The 22,684-nt window shown below is 37.5% G+C and overlaps 1 protein-coding gene across 5 annotated transcripts in view; it reads left to right on the forward strand.

The window, feature by feature from the left end:
- The window catches only part of LOC150087350 (uncharacterized), a 592,205-nt gene that overhangs the window by 545,363 nt on the left and 24,158 nt on the right, over positions 1-22,684 (forward strand). For all 5 annotated transcript variants that reach the window (XM_090372014.1, XM_090372013.1, XM_090372010.1 and 2 more), the window contains one exon: positions 6,850-6,994. In XM_090372014.1, coding sequence (XP_090228140.1) covers positions 6,850-6,994 — 145 coding nt within the window. The remainder of the gene's footprint in view (positions 1-6,849; positions 6,995-22,684) is intronic.

Here is a 22,684-nt window from a genome sequence, read left to right on the forward strand (position 1 = left end):
GTTTAAATGATAACACTATTGAGTTTCTTAAGTGCTCACTTTATACAGACAGGTAGTGCGGATGCTTATTTTTATGTTTTTAGAATAACTATACGTTTAATAATTTTTGCTAGAATATTTATTATTGTAATAAAAGTTTGATTTAAAACGTGAATTCAAGTAATTACTTGTTTTTTCCTTATTTTATTGCACCTAATTTTCATAAAAATTTATTACGAAAAATGTGATTTTTGGAATACCGGTATCCCAGTTTCATAAATTAAAAATACCGATATTAACCTTCTCTAGTGTTAGTTTATCTTTCGCCCCATAAAAATTAAACCTGCAACAAGAAAAAATGACAATTGGAAATATTTATTTTCTTCCATGACTTTTGGAATGCCATGTCTGTATATTTAAAAAAGTAAGCAACAGAAACTGAGCATCAATGCGATGAGACGTTGGGTAATTTGGGGGGGGGGGGAGAGTGTGTAAAAGAGAGCCCACTGATCATTATAAACATTTGAAAGAGTTAATAATCCTTAACATTTTTTCAAATGAGAGAGCAGTAGTATTCTAAGTGAACAAGATTTAGGATTTCTATAAAATTAAAATTTTATACTAATTATTATTCAGAGTAAAAGTAATTATTGAAGTGAAGGAGAAAAAGTTAGTTAATGTATGCAGTGCATTACATTTCAGGCATGTTAATAAATAGTAATAATTCATGATTTATTATAAAAAAAACAAAAGAGCAAAAAGCAATGACTTTAATATGCAAACCCAGAAAATTTTCATTTCTGTTTATCCATGACATTACCCATCCATTCCCCTGATGAACACATGCAACAAACAATCTACAATATGTGCTATATAGCTTTCCTGTGTGATATATAGGGAAAAAAAATAATAAATAATAATAATAATTGCCAGATTTCTATTGTTCCAATTTTAATGAAATTTGGGAAGGGCAGACAAATCTTTCTAAAAGACCTAAATATAAAATTTTGTGTAAATCCAACCACTAGGAGTCAAGTCATGACATGCAGATGGATGGACAAATAAATAATAATTGAAGCATTTTTATTTATTGATCTGATTTTAATAAAATTTGGAATGGCATGACAACTCTATTAATAAAGCCCAAATATAAAATTTCGTGGAAATCTGTACACTGGGAGTCGAGTTGTTAGATGTGGATGGACAGATATGGTGAAGGTAATAGGTGTGTTATGCATATATGCTAATGCCCCTAAAAACTCTTTTTATATGAATGTTGGGGAAGCTATGATTGGGATATTGGTATGAATAACGGTAAAAGATGCAAACTTACACAGCATTAGCAAAAAAAAAAAGAAAAACCTCATCTGTACATCCCCTGTAATGATATGTCTAATCCTTCCTTAACTTTATTCAAGCTATCCCCTTCCATAACACCAGATGAAGTGTTTCAACAATTGCTCTCTGGCCGAAAGCAAATTTTCTCACATCTGTTCTGCAGCCATTCTTTTTCAGTTTAAATTCATGTCTCTTTATGTATGTTGTCTGAGAAAGAGTAAAGATGCCATCAATGTTTAGTTTACTCAATCCACGTAAAGGTTTAACCACTTCAATGAGGTCTGCTCACAGATGCCTAATTTCTAGATGCTGCAATTTTCAGAACTGAACACGTCGTCAGTAAGAGCACCCTTTTGCATCCCTGACTAATCTAATATTGTTTCTCTTCTTTGCACTTGTTCCAACAGATCAGCATCCTTCCTAAACTGTATGCAGTAGTCATGGTGTGGCCTAACCATTGCATTATAAAATGAGATAATCACTTCTTTGTCTTTGCTAGTAAAATTCCTGTATATCATTGATAGAACCCCATGGGCTGCCATAGCAGCCTGTTTGGATTACTCAAAGTAGTTCTTGTCTGAATTATACAATTACTCCTAGGTCTTTATCATTCTCAGTCTCCTCATATGCAATACCTTGCAATTCTCAATGTCCTCAAACCACTTTTTCCTAGGTCTAGTTGCAACATTATACTTTGATTCCTGTCATTAACCACCCTGCCAACTTTTGCATTATTTGTAATTTATGTCAAGAATGCTAGCAGTTAATGCTATTATATGCAGAAAAATTGGATCTTGTCTAGAGACAGTATTATTAAAAGCAAGAGAAAAAAAAAAAGTTTAAAAAAATCTTAAAATTAATAATTTTAATAATAATGAAGGGTTGTTAGTAAAGTTATGGGAGGAAGCAAGCTTATTCTCTTTTCATTCTTTCTCTTTCAAGGCAAATTTTCACTCGTGTTCTGCAACTATCCTTTTTAAGTTTAAATTTATGGGGCGCCTCCGTAGCCAGGTGGGCAGGAGCAGCAGTGCGTAGCACACACTTCTTGATTAGACCGGGGTTTGAGCCCGTGACCACCAAATACGGAGATGCGGAAAGGTCAGGGAATGACCACCGCATATCCCCGGAGCAATATGGCCTTAGTTGCTAATGCTCCTAAAACCAAATAACAATAACAATTTAAATTTATGGTATCTGGTGTACCTTATCCTTTAAAGCCATTAACATCAATCAGGTTGCCTTGTGGATGTCTAGTTTCCTGACATTGCAGTTTACATAACTGAAGCCTTCTTTCGTAAGAATGACTTCAATAGAAATATATTGGGAAGAAGAAGAAATTAGGAGGAAGGAGTTATCGCTATTATATGAATTTTCATTTTAAATATTTTTTAGTATTCTTTTTAAAAAATTCTCTTTTTAAAAAGCATACTAAACTTATGTAGTATTACCCCTAACATTTACCAGCACACATTTTCAAATCTTTCAGTAAAGTAAAATTTTTTCAAAATTATTTTATTATCAAATTAGAGGTGAGTATTATTGTTAATCAATAAAAGCAAAAGTTATTAAAAATAAGAATTAGCAAAAAGTTTATGTAGTTTGCTCGAATTTTAGTTTAGTTTGGTTATTAGCAGTATATTACTAGAGAATGCATTATTAAACTTCTTGATAGGCAATATTTTTGGTATAGCCTTTCCTTGATGGAGTTCTGAGTCTACCTTGTCTGTAATACAGAAAGTCCTTGTTGTTCATTGTAGTTATTTTCCTAGAACTCCGAACAACGAAAGTAACAAAAATCAGGCTGATTAACCACAATGTGTTGACTTGCATATGTCATGTATTGCACAGAAGATATGTTCTAAAGGAGGAAAAAAAATTGATGTGCATAAAAAGCACAGATGTTCTTTAAAATCATGTTTATCACTTTTAATGAAGTATAAAAATATTACTAAATAGAAAAACAGTTGGTGGCTCAGCTTCTCACTCAGTGTGCCTTGCCCTTTTTTCCTACATAACTTGTCTTCGAGTTGCCAACTGTTTTTCTCCTTACTACAAACTTCAGGTATATAAGATAAATAAACAATCACCATTTTATTTCTGCGAGGACTTGGATACTCTGGCATTATTTTAGAAAGAATTGATTTTCAGTTGTCCCCCCCTTCCATAAAGTTCTTTAAGAGGAAATTACATTTAAAGCAATCAAACCATCCATGACTAGCATTAAAAGCTTCATTTGCACTTTCAACGTATTCTTGCTTTAACTTTTAGCCATCTGGATTGTTCCTTAATCCAGATGGCTATTTTCCATTCTTTCCATAACATTACTTGTTACTTCCTGTGGAAGTAACAAGTAATCGTTCCCCCCCCCCCCCAAAATCAGATCTCACCAAAGTTTGCAGCATGGATAAATCCACGTACTTCAGATAATATTCAACTTTTGTTGCTCCAACTAATTTTATTTTCTAACAAAAATTATTAGTAGCTGTTGCAGGCTGTTTAGAGGTCATCATTAAGCAAGGTAAAGTTTTCATACTTTCCTGTATAGAATTTTATATTAATTTCATTATTAATAGTAAGAAGTGCATTAATATATCTAAAGATATTTTTAGCTTTTTTAAAAATTATTCTTGAACATGTATAAGTAATTGACAGAAACATTAAAGTTCCAATGAAATTTATAAAAAATTTTGAGAATAGCTTTGTCTGTTTTGAAAAAATCTCAATATACACAAAGCAACTTTATTTAACCAGTGGTTAGTTTATTTAATCAGTAAATCCCCTTCCTGGTGATATGCTTTCTTTTTTTAATTTATGTCTCTTGTGTATTACTCCATTAAATTTTATGTAAAAAAAACAAATTGAGCAATTCGGTAGGTACCACATCTAGATTTTATCATGTATGTCCCAAGTAACAAATATGCATGTGAAACTCTTTTATCCATTACGCTTCTGGTTCAACTGTTATTATTGAGTTTATAATATCCTTTTGCCAGTATCATATAAAAACATATGATATTGACAAATGGATTACTGTACGAGGAAAGACTTTATTTATGTGGGCTATAGAGCTTGCAACCAGGCATCTTGGGGAGGGGGTGAATGTAGTTTATAAATCCTATGGAGGGGGGTTAGTAAAATGAATAAAGGTAATAATTTCACTGTTATAAAGGATTACAAGCTAAAGGCCATAAATTCAAATTACAGAGGAAGAGATGTGCTAAATTGTAAAAAGTTTTCTTTTAGCCAGTGAGTTGTTGATTACTGTTGCCTCCTCAGGTGGTTGAGCTGACAGCTTGAGGAAATTCAAAGGTAGTGGATAGTTTGCCTACATAAGAAGGAAAGTGCATAATTTGTCGATTTTCTTGTCTACTTTTTACTTTTTTTTTGCTAGTGCAGCAAAAGCCTGTAGCATCCTTGCACAGTATTTATGATATTAGCATTAATATTAGGTTGATATTAGCATTAATATTAAGTATTTTGATATTAGCATTAATATTAAGTATTTTGATATTAGCATTAATATTAGGCATAAACTCAGTTCTTGGTTGAGATTTTCCAAATAATATATGATTTATCATAGCAAATGCAAAACTAAAGGCCAATACTCTGGACAAACATAAGGTGTGATCAAAAAGTTGAACTGACTTTGCATCTTGATATTGTTGTGTCATAATCAGTTTTGACTTGTTGCAACATGCTTGACCGTTGTGTGCATAGTAATGCATGAATCACATATTTGTGTGCAGTTAGTCTGAATTGGCACATGTTGGGTGTTTTGTCACATTTTAAAATGAGCAATTTTACTAAGGAGAAAATTTGCATCAAATGTCTCAAATTAGGTAAAGCAACGAAAACACATATTTAGGTTGCTTTACCTAATATATATTAAAATTAGCTTTGGAGAATATGTTATGTGTCATTCGAAGACTCGGTGATTTGCAAAGTTCAAAAAAAGGGCCACTTGGCTATTGATGATCCTTGCTATGGCCACCTTTCAACTTCAGAAATCAGGGAATAAATTGCTCATGTTCCTAATTTGATCAGGACTGATTGATGTTTAATTATCCACAAAGTTGCTAGTGATATTGGTATTTCTTATGGGACATGTCATTCAATTTTAACACAAGATTTGGGAATGGAATGTGTTTCAGCCAAGTTTGCCTCTCATCTTCACTCATAATTACAGAGAGTGGCAAGTTTTCAAAAAAAGGATACGGTTTGCTAAAGGGCATTTTTGATAATATTGGGTCTGACCAGTAAAGAGACGTACACGTCAGTGTATTCTGACATGATTTTTAATATGGAATTTGGAACATTTTAAATTTAGGATACGTTTAGTGGCTTACTCTATAAACTGAAATTAACATGCTATTTACAGAAACTTACATTCAGAGACGTGCTTTTACATCATGTTAGGTAAACTGCAAAAAAAAAAAGAAAGAAACATTCTTATAACCTAGTCTTATGTTTTGTGGCTGTGTGGTGAGCTTCTGATTAGACTAAATAAGATTGCATCTCTAACTTTTGTTGGTTTTCTGCTGCATACTGGAATGGAGATATATAGTGCTGACTGCATTGGTAACTGTTTGCAGGCTGCTGGATTGTTGATTAGATCCTCACTGCAACCTACTGTGGAAGTTTCTTTTTAATATGGAATAATATGAGTAACATTGGTTTTGTGAGATCTGGAAAATATCTTAGAAATCAGGATCTTTGTCAACATGCTACTGCTGAACCACAGTTTGTTTCTTCCATCATTTTTTGCAACCAGTTGTGGGTGTATGGCTATGATCCAGAAATACAGGCCCAGTACTCTCACTGGAAGACTTGGTCTTCTCCAAAAAAGCAAGGTAATCTCAACCAAATGTGGATCATACTGATCACTTTTTTTTTAAACTTATAAGGCATTCTTAATTTATGAATTTGTGCCACATGATCAAACATTGAACCAGGAATACTATAAAATGGTTCTACAGTGATTGTGCAATGCTGTTCAGAGAAAGTGGTGGAAAAGTGTGCTTTGCACACTTTCTATTTTTCATTCAAAAATTTCTTGCAAGACATGCCATTACACTGGTCCTGCCTGACTGCCCCAATCTGCCACTGACTGTATTTATCTCCTTGTGGTGGATTCCCCTCCCTCCCCAGCTTAAAGCTCCTTTGAAATGTCACAAGTTTGCAACAACTGAGTAAATTAATTAAAATGTGACAGAGGAGCTATCAGCAGTACTTGAAGAAGTTGCCGAAGGTTTTTGAATCTGTGTCTACAGTGTCGAGGAGACCACTTCAGAGGAGACCCATCTAAATAGCTAGTAAGCTAAATTTCCCAAATATTAGTTTAGTCCCCAAATATCTTGATCACACCACATATATTCAAGAACAGTTTCAATAATGTATAATACACTAACCTTCCAACTGTGGGAGAAAACAGTGTAATGATGGGGATTACAAAATTTTTTTTTTTTTTTTTTGTGCAGCTTAAAAATATTACTTTTCCGGGAGGAGGAAATAATGAACATTACTTATTTACAGAAAAAAAGGGCTCACTTATTTTAGTCCTCAAGAAGGGCATTGGAGTGACAGATTAATCCCTTTAGAAGCTGCAGCAATAGAAAATAGCCAACTTTTATTGTTTGTTATTACAGAAGATACAAGGGCCTTAGCACAGATGATTGTGGTAAGTGTTGTAGTTTTATATACTATTCATTTTATAAAGCTAATGGATACAATTTAAAGAATGCTTATTTAAATGTATAATATGTATTACCATTACAGTATATACCAGAATACAAGTTGACATTTTAAGCACCAAAAAGTCACCTAAAATATTAAGATCCAACTTATACAAAGTATAAAATCCTAACCTTGAATTAAAGGCATGTGATCAGGTATCAATGATCACACATGGTAATTGGTATTAATTCATCTTTTAGAAAGATGAATTAAAACCAATATATTTACACGTCATTATACATATTTTTACACAAATATACTTTTAAAACCCAAGAATTTATTAATCTTTTCCATTAGATAAACATGTCATGGAATTCATCATTTTTTTTTTTTTTTTTTGGGTTTACTTTGAGTTCTCAAAGTAAACTTTCAAGATTGTCAGTTCCTTCTAGTAAATGTCTTCCGCATGCATTCAGACACCGTTTACAGAGAAACTAACTAACAGAGAAGCTATTAAACAAGCAATAAGGAATGGCTCAGTTACATAATCAAATCCTCACATATACACCTGTAACGTTAATAAGGGCATTATAATCTTTGTCTGTAGTTTTTGATTTTGGGACCTATACCAGGGCATACTGCACCTACCACTTTCCTTATATGCAGTGTAATGAAATGTAACAGTGGTTCTGAATGCAATTTTACTCCACTACGTTGAGATGCAAAGGTTACTGCAAAACAGGGTTGAATTATTTGGCAATTAAGCGATTAAATATGAATTAAAGCAAAAAACAGAAGTCAACTGGAATACAGTAAATAAAGGATGCTCTTAAAAATTACAAGAATACATTCCATTCTTTTGGTATTAATTTTACAATTTGGTTGTGAAATTATATATTTATTTTTTTTTTTTTATGAAAACTCCAAACATGAGAAGTATTACAGCCTGTAGTGCTTAGTACTGTGTATAGGTTGCAGGTTGAGAACATGAAAAGATATTTGTTAACATTAGACTTGAACTTCTGTAGACTGTAATTTTCAGAAAATACATATGAAGGAAGATTGTTCCAAAAAACGGCACATGAATGAATAAACGAGGAAGATGAAAAGTTGGTTCTGTGAGTTTGAAGTTGGACAGTAAATGGATGTTGGCTGGTGGCTGCACGGGTTCAGACTGTTTTGAAAGAGAGAGCGGGAATTATAGAAGCTAATTCAGAAGAACAGTGCCCATGGAAATATCTGTAGAAGAGGCATGCAGCAGAAACAGTAAGTCTATGAGATAGCGAGTGGAGAGACTCTATTAGAGATGAATCATTAATTAACCTAAATGCCCTGTTCTGAATAGAATCAAGAAGCCTGAGAGAGGTTTTGGGGGCATCACCCCAGAGGTGGGAACAGTATTCCATGGTAGGGCGGATTTGCGATTTATACAGAGTGAGCAGCTGTTTGGAAGAAAAGTAACACCGAGAGCAAAAGAGAAAACCAAGTTTTTTAGATACAGAGGAAGAAATATTTGTAATGTGCTTGTGCCAAGAGAGATTAGAAGTCAGGGTAATCCTCAAAATGTTTTGTTGTTATTAACGCTAGAGATGTTTTGTTGTTATTAAATTTAGATGTGTGGGCTATACGTTGTTTGTTTGTTTGTTATTTGGTTTTTAGGAGCATTAGCAACTAAGGCCATATTGCTCCGGGATATGCGGTGGTCATTCCCTGACCTTTCCGCATCCTCCGTATTTGGTGGTGACGGGCTCGAACCCCGGTCTAATCAAGAAGCGTGTGCTACGCACTGCTGCTCCTTCCCACCTGGCTACGGAGGCGCCTGGCTATACATTAGATGAAAGATAAAAGTGGGAGGGAGGGGAGGCTGAAGACTAGGGGGGTAGAAGTAGAAGTAAGGGGTCGATAGAGGAGATGACCCCTGCTAGGCAGTATAGCATGCCCGTGCCACACCAGAGGGGAGTTTGGATGGCGGGTGGGGGAGACGAAGAAGAGTTATCGCCCCCTGCCATGGATAAGGTACACAGGTAGAGTGGGGGAAGAGGCTGAAGACTGGGGGGGGTGAAAGGCAGAAGTATGGGGACGATATAGAGAAGGCGATCCCAGATGGTCAGTGAGGCAGGCCCATGCCTCACCAGGCGAAGAGATGGGTTGGCAGGGGAGGGAGGAAACAGAGCATGTCTCCTCTCCCTCCTGCCAGGGATAGGGAATTAAAGATGAATAGGGTTAGAGTACCCCATTCAGCTTGCCATATAGTATTTGGCAGCAGAGCTGCTAGTGGTCCTAGTCCATTTCCAAGAGCGATCGGACCAAAGTGTGATCGTTCATGGGGTGGTTCCCGTCCGTTCTGCAGTCTTTACCATCAAAAGGTACGGGTTTGCTTGTCGGCATTTGTGGGTCTTTCTTGTATCATTTCCCATCCATGTGGTGTTTGCGTCAATGTTGTTTATAGAGTCATTTCTCATTGATTCGACTTTAGGTCCACTTCAGGGTTTAGTGCCTTGATTATTGGAGGCCATTTGGTTCCAGGCGTCTTCCGCGGGACGATTTCCTTCGAGGTTTGTTCATTTCCTTATTGTGTCAGTGGTTGGTTGCGGTTCGCTGCGATAAGAGCTCTCCGTCTTGTGAACAGGGCCGGTGCATAGCTGGAGAAAGCCTGATATTCTTCCCTGGTGTCCAAGATGTGGTGCTCCTGGCCGTATGGTAGATAGTGTATTTTGGTGATGAATGCATTGCGGAGGTCGTCATAGAGCTGGCAATCATGCATGAGGTGCTGCCAGCTCTCCAGGGCATTTATTTCCCCTAATGAGGGTGGCAGCGCTGTTGAGCTCCTCCACGGTGAAGTGTTTGTTTGTTATTTGGTGTTTAGGAGCATTAGCAACTAAGGCCATATTGCTCCGGGAATATACGGTGGTCATTCCCTGACCTTTCCGCATTCTCCGTATTTGGTAGTGACGGGATCGAACCCCGGTTTAATCAAGAAGAATGTGTTACGCACTGCTGCTCCTTCCCACCTGGCTACGGAGGCGCCAATACGGTGAAGTGAGGTTCTGTCGTTGCTGTTTGATAGCTTTCATTTTCTAAGCAGAGTTGGATCTGCTCTGTTGTCTCCGGTTGTATAGCTGGGTGGAAGACTGTCCAGGATATTGGAAATGGTCTGCTCCCAGGTTGTGGACATGCCTCCTTGGGTCAATATGGTGGCAGAAATAACTTCCCCTCGGGGGAGTTTATTCATGGTCAGTTTGTAGACGTTTCCCGTAGTGGAGACCAGGTGCTCCCAAGATTGCTGTTTACAGCTTCTGATTTGGGCTGTGTAAGTGTTCCTTGCTTCTTTGTAGTATTGTCGGAGTACTTCGACCTCCGCTGTCGGCCAGGAGTGCCTGGCCCGCTGAAAGGCCTTTCTTCTGGTTTGTGTTTCTTTCTGGAGTCGTTGCAGTTCTAGGTTCCACCAGGGCACAGCCCCAGGGGTTGGATTTTTCTTTTTAATAGCGATGTCGCTTGTGTGTGTTATGATCTCTGTTATCTTGCTTTGGAGGTGATCTGGGTCTTTGAGGTGCTCAAGCTCCCTCTGTCTCTGTTGTATGCTGGTTTTTAAGGTACTTTGGAAGAGTTCCCAGTTTGCTTTGGATATGGAGTATCTGTGAGTGGTTTATCTAGCTGCTGGTACCCTAGTCAGTGATCTGTTGTGTTGGAACGTAATGGCTCGATGATCGAACGTTGTCCAGGCCTCTTGGATGGACCAGTTAGTAGTATTATTAGCGATGTTCCTGGAAGCCAAGGAAACATCTATGGTGGCCTCCCACAGTGTATTACTGAATGTGGGCAGATTGTTTGGTTGGTTTAATACTGTCAACATTGAATTTGCAAGGCACTCTTCCAATATAGTTCCGTTTCTGGTGCCATGTCTGTCTGGCGTGTGACTATGCCACATTTGTGACCGGCAGTTCACATCTGCACCGACTATAATTTTAGCGTTGGGAAGTATGGCTCTTGTATTATCATGACATCTACATTCTTCTCTTCAGCCTTGATATGGATCTGATCCGCTACTGCTCTGGCCCTCTGTGCATTGATCTGCAGAAATTTTACCTCTGTAGTATTGTATCCTCTAAGGCGCACCCCCCATAATCCAGCCTGGATTGGAACAAGCTCTTAATCTTCAGGTAGGTGGGGTACTTGTTATCCCTGATTGAGTGGGTGCAGTCCAGCTTCAGACTCTTGCAGTTGGTGCAGATTGGGTCAGTACTCTTGTTTGGGCAGTCCCTGTAAGTGTTGCCTTTTGCCGAGCAGTGGCCGCATGTGGGGTCAGTCTGGGTGCAGGTGTGCATTGTATGCCTGTATTTATAGCACCTGAAGCATTTGGGTACAGCCACATGTTCACAGAAACGGTGGCTGCCCCAATTTACATATACAGTAAACCCCCGCTATTCGCGGGGGTTACGTTCCTGAGAAATGTCGCGAATACCGAAAACGCAAATACTGAGTTATGGCTCCCATAGTAATAAAGGGGTTCCGTTCCCAAGTATGTAATATATAAGAAAAACTAGTCTAAAATTTTGTCTATGTATGTATTATATGTACCTTCATAATATGACTATGTACATAGACAGTACATAGTGAAATGCAAGCATATGGCATCGAAATGAAAATAAGAAACAATTTAATAATAAATATAATATTCATTAGAAATTTCAAACAAATCTTTCAAACCAGCGCCTTTGCTAGCTAAAAAACTTATCCCGCCAGTACTATCACCAGTTTCGCTAAAGTGTTGATAAAGGAGTTTTGCTTTTTTACGAATGATGAGTGAAGTTAACGGAATTTTATTTTGAGTTCGGTCTTCTATCCACAGATTTAAAGCCTTTTCCATTTTTTCTAATTTAACATCACGGGTTACAGAGCAAATTTTTGAAGCAATTAGCGCGTTTTCACGGACACTACGGCGGATTTTTTCTTCCGATTTTTTGATTGATCGTACCGTTGACTCATTGATTTTATAATGTTTTGCCACTGAGGAGACACTTTCACCATTAGAAATTTTTTCTAATAACTCAATTTTATTCGCTAATGTCATCACCTTCTTGATCTTTTCACATTTCCCTTGTTATTCGTAGGCATATTTTTGTACGGGTTAGAAAGAACTTGTCCACAATAAAGTCACTTTCTTCCATTAACACACTCAAAAAAGTCTGTTTTACACTACAAAACGGTAGATTTATCACTTTTGTAAGCATATAAATTAAAAGCAATAACGACGAAACCTTCCATGACAAGCGCATAAAACATACTGAACAAGGATTAGCGAGAAACATCCACGCTCGCGATTTTGTCACCCCTCTCCCCCCCACCCACTGAGCGCTGTTTTGACCGGGAAAGATAATTTTAGGCACGCCCATGTTTTTTATGTGGAAAAATATTCACGGCGCTTTAAATTTCACATTTTTTTAGGTTTCATTTTATATTAAATCAGCGATCGCGAATACAGATACCACGAATAGCGGGGGTTTACTGTACTCCATTCTGGGTGCTTAATAGTTTCCATGCTGCAGGCACAAGTTCAATTCTCCAGTTTCGTTGAGTGCCATCCTTGGACTTGGTTGAATGTTTTGGTGTCAGCAGTTCGTCCCTTCTGTGTTCTGGGAGAGCAGACATCAGGTTTCTTTGATAGATTTCCTCAGTTGGTCCGGGATCAGGTCTTTATCCAGGTCATATATAACTATTGAGAGCCCTTTTCTTTTAGGGGTAGTTGCTGTGAGCCCCAGCTCAGTTATTTTGGTATTAGTGATAATTTTTTGTGCTTCCTCCCTTGTTTCTGTCTCTATCAGTACTCCGACATTTCTAATTTTCCTGACCAACTTTATTCTGGTTGTCTTGAATTCCTCTTTTAGGCTGGTCATGATTTGCATCTTTAATTGTTCACTTGTTTGATTTTCCTCAATTGTTGTTGGTCGCAGTACCACCAGGTTTGGTTGTTTTGGCAAGGTCTTTTTCGTTATAGCAGGTACACTGCTTTTTATTGTTGATTCACCAGCTGACGTCCTCAGCGCTTGTGCATAATATGGGGCATGCTGTTGCATTTTGTTTGCCCCACCATCTAAGTATGCCTCCAGTTTCACAGCAGTTGTTTCATATTTTAGGTTTGTCTGGTAGAGAATTGTCTCCAACTTTGTCCAGAGGGAAACAATCTGTCCCCTAACACCATTGGTTATCTGGTTTTTAGTCTTTCATGAGATCCTCAAGGGCAGTATGCGGGATTTGAGTTTTTTCCCAACAATGTGCCCTCTGTCCAGGAGGGGTCCAAGGGGGCAGAGGCCTCTGATTGTTTTTTCTCCACAGTCAAATCAATTTGTGGGATGGAATCCTCCCGGGTGTCCTTTAGCTGAGCACTCTGGCTTCGCGTTTCTCTGTCAAGTTTGGGCATGTCCAGCTTCTTCCACTTCTTTTTCAAGGCTGATACAGTCCTCATCTCATCGGTCGCTTCCTGCATGTTGGTGTTCCTAGAATTGGATAATGGTTCCAAAATAATTTTTTGCAGCAGGATGAAAATCCGCGGGATGAAAGGTTCTGAAGGGCAGTTGCTGAGTTGCTTTGCTGCTGGGGTGCAGTGTTTAGTTCAGAGTCTCGGAGTTTTACGAGTGTGAGGGCGGGGAAGTCTTAACCCCTAGATATCAAGAATACCGGATGATAAGCTTGGTTTAGTGTTCGTCCTGGGGAGCCATTGGGAGCACGGCACTGCGCATATTATTATATATATATGTTCTCAATATCTTAAATGTAATGAAATTAAATGTAATAAAATTAGTAACTTCTGTTCATCATATTTTAAATCAAATAAATTTAGTACCAATAAATATTCTGGATATATCTTGAGGTACGTAGCTACCAACTTACGTTAACGGTCACTCAAACAGAGCTTGACCACGTGGTGTACACCGAGAACAAAGGCCTTTGTTTATTAAGCAGCATACTAAAGTCAAACAAGGAAAGCTATCAAAATATCCAAAATTCATCATGAAAGTTATGTGGCTGTAGAATTGTTCAATTATTGTTCCCAATAATTACTATCATCAATATTTAGGCAATATTTGTGGTACTATTCACTTTAACAAAATTGACAATATAACAATATACAATGCAAAATCACGTTGTGACCTGGCGAGATCAACGCTAATAAAAATGACCATAACGTCTGATTACCTTGGCCGATCTTTACGAAGTTGATGTCCATGGACACATCTTGAGAAGAGGAACTTGATGGACACAAAATAAATCAAAATGTGACACTTGAAACCAATAAATGGCACAACAAATAACTCCTTCAAGAATAATTTCACTTACCAACAAGAATACTGGACAATCCTAATTATACAGCCAACACTCTTGATCTTTTTCTCACAAACAACCCTTCTAAGTACACGGTCGAAGTGAGAGGTCCTTTAGGCACTTCAGATCACAACTTGGTGATTGTCTCTTCTCCAATGGAGCCTTTATCTCATGGCTATTCCCAACCTCATGTTGTTTGGCATTACAAGAATACAAAATGGGATGACCTGCAAGATTTCTTTTCTTCTTTTCCTTGGTCGGATTACTGTTTCAAAACTTCTGATGTCAACGTTTGTTGTCAGCGAAATTATTCTTGCAGGATAATTTCACTGACATGATCTGAGCAAACGTTGACATCAGAAGTTTTGAAACAGTAATCCGACCAAGGAAAAGAAGAAAAGAAATCTTGCAGGTCATCCCATTTTGTATTCTTGTTTGTGATCTGAAGTGCCTAAAGGACCTCTTACTTCGACCGTGTACTTAGAAGGGTTGTTTGTGAGAAAAAGATCAAGAGTGTTGGCTGTATGATTAGGATTGTCCAGTATTCTTGTTGGTAAATGAAAAATCTGTGCAAGGTCATTAGTAATTGCAAAAGCCTCAGCATCTTGACCAGCTGGTGGGTTGGTGTGATTAGAAAACGGAAGCCAGCTGGAGTTGTGAACATTAAAGTCACCAAGGAAAATTACCTCACTCTTGGGAAAGTTTGACTGCAGAAAATCAAGTTGCAAAGAGAGGAAGTCAAAGAGCTCCAATTGATTAGTGGAGTTGGGAGAACAGTTGAGACAACAGATGAATTTGACACAATGAGGTAGAGAGATTTTAAGCCAAAGAAGATCGAAGATCTTCTTTGGCTTAAAATCCTGATATTCCATTCTGATATTCCCTGTCAGTTACCAAGTCTCTGACAGGGAATATCAGAATGGACATATGCACAAGTACCACCTTTGAGGCGAAAGGAATCATACAGCGAATAATTTGGGATTCTGAGATGAGCAGTAGTTGAATCAACCGATAACTGAGATTCTGTCAGAAAAAGTATGTGGGGTTTGTCAGATTGCAAGTGGAAATGGACATCGTTGAGATTATATTTGTGAAATGAATTAGAAAGTGTTTGGGAGGTTTAGATCTTTTTGCAGATAAGCTTGCTCTATTAGTTTGACAATTCATGGTGTATTCAATAGTAAAAAAAGTGGGTGGGACATGCTGTATGAAGTAATGAAATTTTTGGATATGGCGTACACGTGGTAAGAATATACCCAGATCCTTGACATAACGTGGCCTCGACAATGCCCCCCCCCCACATACACACTACTCGGACTCCCTCCAGTCACTATCTGGCAGATTAGAGGTAGCAAGATTATACAATAGCTGATCCGGAAGCCTCCTAGAGAGTTACCAATAGGTTCGGTCCGGTGTACTAACTAGCGGCCAGTCTGCGAATACCGCTTTAGAGCTGTACCCTCGAAATGTAAGGAATATTGGATCTTGCCATGATGTTCATCATAACCTCAAAAGTCATCAATCATACTGCATGATGGAAGAGATGGGGAAGGGTTGACCGGAACTTAGCTCTAGAGACTAAATATGGGTTCCACCACTTCAAGCCTCCAATAAGCAAAGTGGTGGTATTGCACCGGTTGATGAGAGTCATCTACCATCTAGTACTGGTAACATAGAGGGGCGGCATTCCTCCATGTGGTGGGGCACCATATCTTGACCCCTGCTTACGTTGGTTAAAACCTGGGTGGTCACCCACCATGTACTTGTCCATGGAAGTTATACCCAGGATTACTAACAGTGCCATCATCGTGAAGGTGCAAGCAGAGGATCTAGCTGTCGCAGACCATCCGGACTTCGCCGAAATTGGGTCAGCTTGACTTGAGTGTCACCCAAATATCAGTTCCATCAGCGTTTTAGACTCCCAGGTAGCAAGTACAGCTTGTCTGGCATATCTGAGAGAATGTCTGTGACAACCTCAAGGATCAGTAGCTGTAATACCTTTTTACAATTACATCAGTGCTATTAAACCTTCAGTTTCAAAAAAAAAAAAAAAAAAAGAGATATAGTTGCTAAAGGGCATTTTTGATAATATTGGTTCTGACTAGTAAAGGAAAGTACATGTAAGTGTATTCACTTGACATGTTTTTTAATATGGAATTTGGAATATTTTAAATTTAAAATAGTCATATTTCAGGTTATATTTCTAGCCACTTCTCTAGTGACTTACTATAAATTGAAATTTACATGCTGTATATGAAAACTTACTTTCAGAGACATGCTTTTACATCCTGTTAGGTAAACTGTAAAAAAGAAAAACATTCTTATAACCTGGTCCTGTGTTTTGCGGCCATGTGATGAGCTTCTGATTAGACTGGATAAGATTGGGGCCTCAAACTTCTGTTGGTTGTGTACTACATATTGGAATGGAGATATGTAGGGCTGACTGCATTGGTAACTTTTTTCAGGCTGCTGGGCTGTTGATTAGATCCTCACTGCAAACCACTGTGGAAGTTTCTTTTTAATATGGAATATTATGGGTAATATTGGTTTTCTGAAATCTGGAAATTATCTTAGCTGATCCTCTCAATGTTATAAATATTGAGGCTGTGAGGGCATCCCCAATCTCCCTGGATTGGACACTGGTCTGTTGAATCGTCCTGCAACAGAAAAATTTGGGGTTCAATAATTTTCTATATCTTCTTCTGTAGTTGAAAACAATGAATAGGATACTGGATAGCTGTAGGAGTTCTTTTTTGTGATATTGGAAAAGGCTATATTGCTGATTATTGTATTCCCAACTATTATTCCCTGAGTTTCTTGACTTTATTCTGATATAACTGCTTTAAAGGTAACCCTCGTATAACATGGTAGTTTGGTTCCTATAAAATCTTGTGTAATGCGAAACCGTGTTATACGGGACAAAAAACCAGTACAAAAAAGGGGGTTACATTCCAAAAGCTAACAGAAATACACCATTTTTTTTATAACTATCAGAAACTTAATTTTTATAGTAGTAATAACTTAATATTACAACTTAAATAGTAATAACTGAACAAACATCTTACCTTACAAACTGTGATACTTATATGTCAGATAATGTACGTTCATTTAATTTTCTTCCTCTTCATCACTGCTAAGCGCAATCTATTCTGCAGCATCTAGATTTCGTGTACCTCCTGCTCTCTTTAAAAGTCATGAACTTCACACTTCGGAGTCACAATTTTTTATGGTCTCAAACAAGCACATGTTCAATAGCACAGAACCCAGGGATCTCCGAACAAAATACAGTGGATCCCTGCTTTAAAGATATAAAGCACAAATTTAATCTTATTACCTTACCAATTGACAAAGTTAAATGATATATGAAAATCGGAAGAATATTTTCTGGTTAGCAAAATAAAAATAAATTTATGCCTACATACATAGCTTAATTAATACATACTGTAATATGTACATACTAACTAATTGATATTTCTGTTCACTGACTTTTTTTTTTTTTTTTCTTTTGGTTGTAAAATTTAAAACCTTAAAAATGATAAGCAATTAATAACAAAGAACATGGCATGCACAAGTTGCAATAAACATGATATGCACAAGTGAAATACAGAGTAATGAGTTTTTGAAAATTTATTTATGTTTTTTATATGATTGAATATTTCATGGAAGGGGAAACACATTTCACCATAATAACTTGAAAACCCACAGAATTCCAGCTTTCGGTACTATAGCGGATGCAAGAATATCGAGTTTACTACCCTTTTATAATTGAAAAGACCAATAAACTGGAAACTGCAAATTGTTTCTATTGTTTTATGGTAGCGACCTCCAGAAATGTGCTTTAGAAAAATATTACGAAGGCAATAACAACTAGCAAGTCAACAGCAGGAATTCACAAAAAGGAATGGAAACATTGAAAATTACATCTAACATAATAGCAGGGTTTTTCCAGCACAAAAGCTCAAAAATACTGTGTTATGCGAGATTGCCTACAATTCTCAAACCGTGTTAGAGCGAAACCATGTTATATAAGTACCGTGTTGTGTGAGGATTGCCGCAATTTATCAATCGTGTTAGACTGAAATGTTGTAGAAGTAATGTGTTATATGGGAGTTGCCTGTATATTGCATTTTTCACATTGAGAATAAAATGTCATGGACTTCTTTGGAGGAGGTGCCTCCGTAGCCAGGTGGGAAGGAGCAGCAGTGCGTAGCACACGCTTCTTGATTAGACCGGGGTTCGAGCCCGTCACCACCAAATACGGAGGATGCGGAAAGGTCAGGGAATGACCACCGCATATTCCCGGATCAATATGGCCTTAGTTGCTAATGCTCCTAAAAACCAAATAACAACAACTTCTTTGGAGGGATGGGGCTGTGGTCGCTCATGATAGTATATTCAAATTTTTTGGTTATTCTTGCTATTTCTTTTCTAATTTTGGATGGCAAGTGAACGTGAAGGAGAGTGTATGTGCCCTGTTACTTTTCACAGACTTCCTTCCTCTCCACGCATGCCCAAGGGAAAATGCAGTTGTGGTGCATCATGGGATCGAAAGGGATGGGTATTTTGTTTGGTGTAAGATGCCAAGAACAGTATATATAGATCGTAAAAGGAAGTTTTAATTAAAAAAATCAGATTTGGATGTGAGACATTAAAAAAATCAAGTATAGTTGTATTTATATTTTTTCCCTTTTGAATACTGCCTGACAAAAGAATTTTATTTGTGTGAAAAAAGAATCAATCCACATAGGTCAACTCTCTCTCTCTCTCTCTCTGGCCCCAAGTGACAAGCAGTTTTCTCTGAGATATATAGAGTGCTCTTTCTAAGTGACAAGGTTTAATTTTCTTTCTAGTGCCTTTTTCTCTTTTGTTTACCTCAAGTGGTTCTGTGCTTCAAGTGTTAAAGTAAGAACCCAGACAGGAAAACTACCTTTCTTTATTCAGTGTGTATATATATATATATATATATATATATATAACTGTAATATTACGTTTCAATAAAAACGTGGCAATAATTTAACATGCAAAATTAAGGATGGAGTAATATTGGAGAAGCATTATTAAATAATTTAGAAAATAGAGTCCAAATTAAAGGAAAATTTAGTGGTGCCACCCAAGATAAGCATCAGTTTCCGAAACACATGAAATATATATATATTAATTACTAACAAACTCTACTACAACTGCTTGGTCACTGGTAGCACTGCTCCTTACTCCATGTGGCGGAGCCAGTAACCTGGGAGAAGAAAGTCCACATACCAGGGACTAAAAGGATCAAACATGGAATTTGATAATTTTTTCCCAATTGAGCCTCAGTGCTCATCATATTCAAAAGTAAATGATGCTGACCATGACACATCACAGTTGAAAAGACACAGTTCTAATTGAAAATTAGAACTGACAAAGAGCAGCAGGAATTCCCATCTTTCCTTACCTTCCACTCCTTTTCAAACAAATGCATGAGTATGCTCTCCCCATTTCTGATACAGAAATGCTTTGAAAACTCATCAGGTTCGCCTAAAATGGTGAAAAGACTTAGATCTGGAGATTTACTAATAGAAAGTGCAAGTCGTATGCAATCAGAGACTCTGCTAAACTTCTCAACCTTTGGTTGTATTTTTCCGTGCAAGTTATCCTACATGCAACACTAAATACCTCCAAAGGGGTAATTGGTGAGTGTGATTTGATCAATGTCACAGAAGAAGAAGTGGTCCAAGAGTTAAAAGAACAGAAAGTCACACAAGCTAAGCGGATTATGATCAGAAAAGATGGTTGGCTTGTTCCCACACAGAACATCATCTTAACATTTGGCACCCCTAATTTACCATTGAGTGTTAAAGCCGGCTATCTCAATTGCCGTGTAAGCCCCTGCATTCCTAATCTCATCAGGTGCTATAAGTTCCAAAAGTATGGACACTCTCAGACCATCTGTTGAGGGAATGCAGTGTGCCCAAACTGTGGGTCAAAATCCCACATACAAACAGAATGTGATTCTGAAGCACCACATTGTCTGAACTGTCAAGGCCAACACCCCACTTATTAAAGGGCCTGTGAACTATGGAAAACAGAAAAAAGATCCAAAAATACAAAGTAGAGAAGAAAGTGACTTACCAGGAGGCAAAGAAGCAAATTATATGCTTACTACACCAAAATATACCTATGCAACAGCAGTGAAGGAATTCCAGTGAGCAGCCACTGAAACTGACATGTCAGTTCTCCAACCATGTCCATTGTAGATTGGACCCGCGAAATACTGTCAACCTCACAGCAATCTACTAAGGAACAGCATGTGATAGATTGTGCCAACAACACACCATTACAGTACTACAAACTACATCGCAGTCTTCCTCAGAAACCATAAAAACTAAAGCAGCAGTCCCATTGTAGAAAACTCGGCCAAATTTAACAAATATGGATACAGATGAAAACATCTTCTCAAAAAAAGAAAGAATAAAATTGGAGAGACAAAAACAGACTGAATCAAACCCAACTACTAAAAACAAATAATGAATCACATCATACAGTGGAACTGTGGAGGCCTACATAGCAACATCGATGATATCTATGACCTAATCCAACAGTACAGTCCGGTGAGCATATGTTTACAAGAAACTAATCTACCACCACAAGTAATTCCAAAAATCAAGAACTATACTGTAGCATAATAGAAATAACAATAGCACTGTGCTTGGAGGTGTGGCCATAAACTCAAGAATCCCTACTAAACACATTCCATTGCAGACCTCCATAGAAGCAGTAGCAATACATGTCTCCTTAGGAATCATGTTAACAACAGTTTCAAGCAGCAATTCCTCTGGAATCACTGCTTGACAAATCTAATCTAATGCTGTTGAATACTGGTGCAGATGCTTACATTCATTTCACTACTAGAACAACTACAGCTATAGACTTAACAACCTACTCTCCAACATTGTATCCACTCATCTGCTGGTCAACTCTGGACAATCCCCTAAAGTGACCGTTATCTGATAATTTGTGAAACTCAAACAACTAGAATCACTCAGGCAAATAATATCTGCTTAAAATGGAAATTTTCCAAGGCTGATTAGAAGTTGTTTGCTTCTGATATATAATTCGACAATGAAATCATCAGACATCAATCCATTGAGATGTCACACAACACATCACAACTCACATTCTAAATGCTGCAACCAAGGCCATACCCGAAATCCGTACTAGTTCTTTTAAATATGCCAATTTGTGGTGGAGTGGTGCATGCCAGCTTGCCAAAAAAAGAGAAAAACTGGGCACGGAACCTGTTCGAAAACACCAAACGATGGAGAACCTTATAAATTTCAAAAAACTTAAAGCAAAAGCTCAATTTGTAAGGAAAAAGGCTAAAAAATGATTCTTGGATCCAGTTTGCCTCTACTACAACGAAGGATACCAATAGCAGAATAATCTGCAATAAAATAAAAAAACCGAATGGTAGATTCCTACCAGCATCCTCTACAATACTGAGATGGAATGGGCAAAACATCATCTCCAGTTGAAATAACTAATGCTCTCACAAAAAATTTTGCACAAATCTCAGATATATCTGCATATGAATCATCTTTTCAGGAACATAAAACAAGGGCTGAGAAATACAAATTAAATTTCAGTTCAAGACTAACACTCCCATATAATCAATCCTTAACAATTTTGGAGCTACAGAACACTCTAAACACATCAACAAATTGGGCATCAGGTCCTGATGGGATTTATTACCTCATGTTGCAAAAAAGGCATTAAATCCCCTATTGTTGTTTCTAAATTGGATCTTCTCTGAAAGCCACTATCCTCACTCATAGTGTCATTCAAGAGTGCTAGCTTTTCATAAACCTGGAAAAGGTCAGAAGAATCCGTGCAACTGTAGACCAATATCCCTTACCAGCTACTTGGGCAAGGCATTAGAAAATATAATACACAATAGACTTGTATGGTGCATAGAGTCCCACAGTCCCACTCAGTCATCAGTTGTAATCAATACAGCTTCCACAAAAACCGATCCACATTAGACCTAATGGTGAAAGCTGAATGTAACATACGGAACGCCTTTATCCGAAAAGAACATCTTGTCATGGTGTGCCTAGATATTGAAAAAGCATTTGACACCACCTGGCGCTATGGCATTCTACAAGATCTCTATGCCATAGGACTCAGAGGTCGACTCCCAATGATCATAGAGAGTTACCTTAAAAATAGAACTTTTCAAGTGAACTACTGTAATGCTCTTTCACAATGTCTTTTTCAAAAAGAAGGTGTACTACAGGGATCGGTTCGCAGCACTCTTTGCTCTTAGGTAAACAATTTAGCACACAACATTTTGGATAACATAGACATCTATCTTTATGCTGCTCACCTTTCGATATCT

This window comes from Mastigoproctus giganteus, chromosome 4, assembly GCF_048544385.1.
Source record: "Mastigoproctus giganteus isolate SK-2022 chromosome 4, ASM4854438v1, whole genome shotgun sequence".
In the NCBI taxonomy this organism is placed as follows: Eukaryota; Metazoa; Arthropoda; class Arachnida; order Uropygi; family Thelyphonidae; genus Mastigoproctus; species Mastigoproctus giganteus.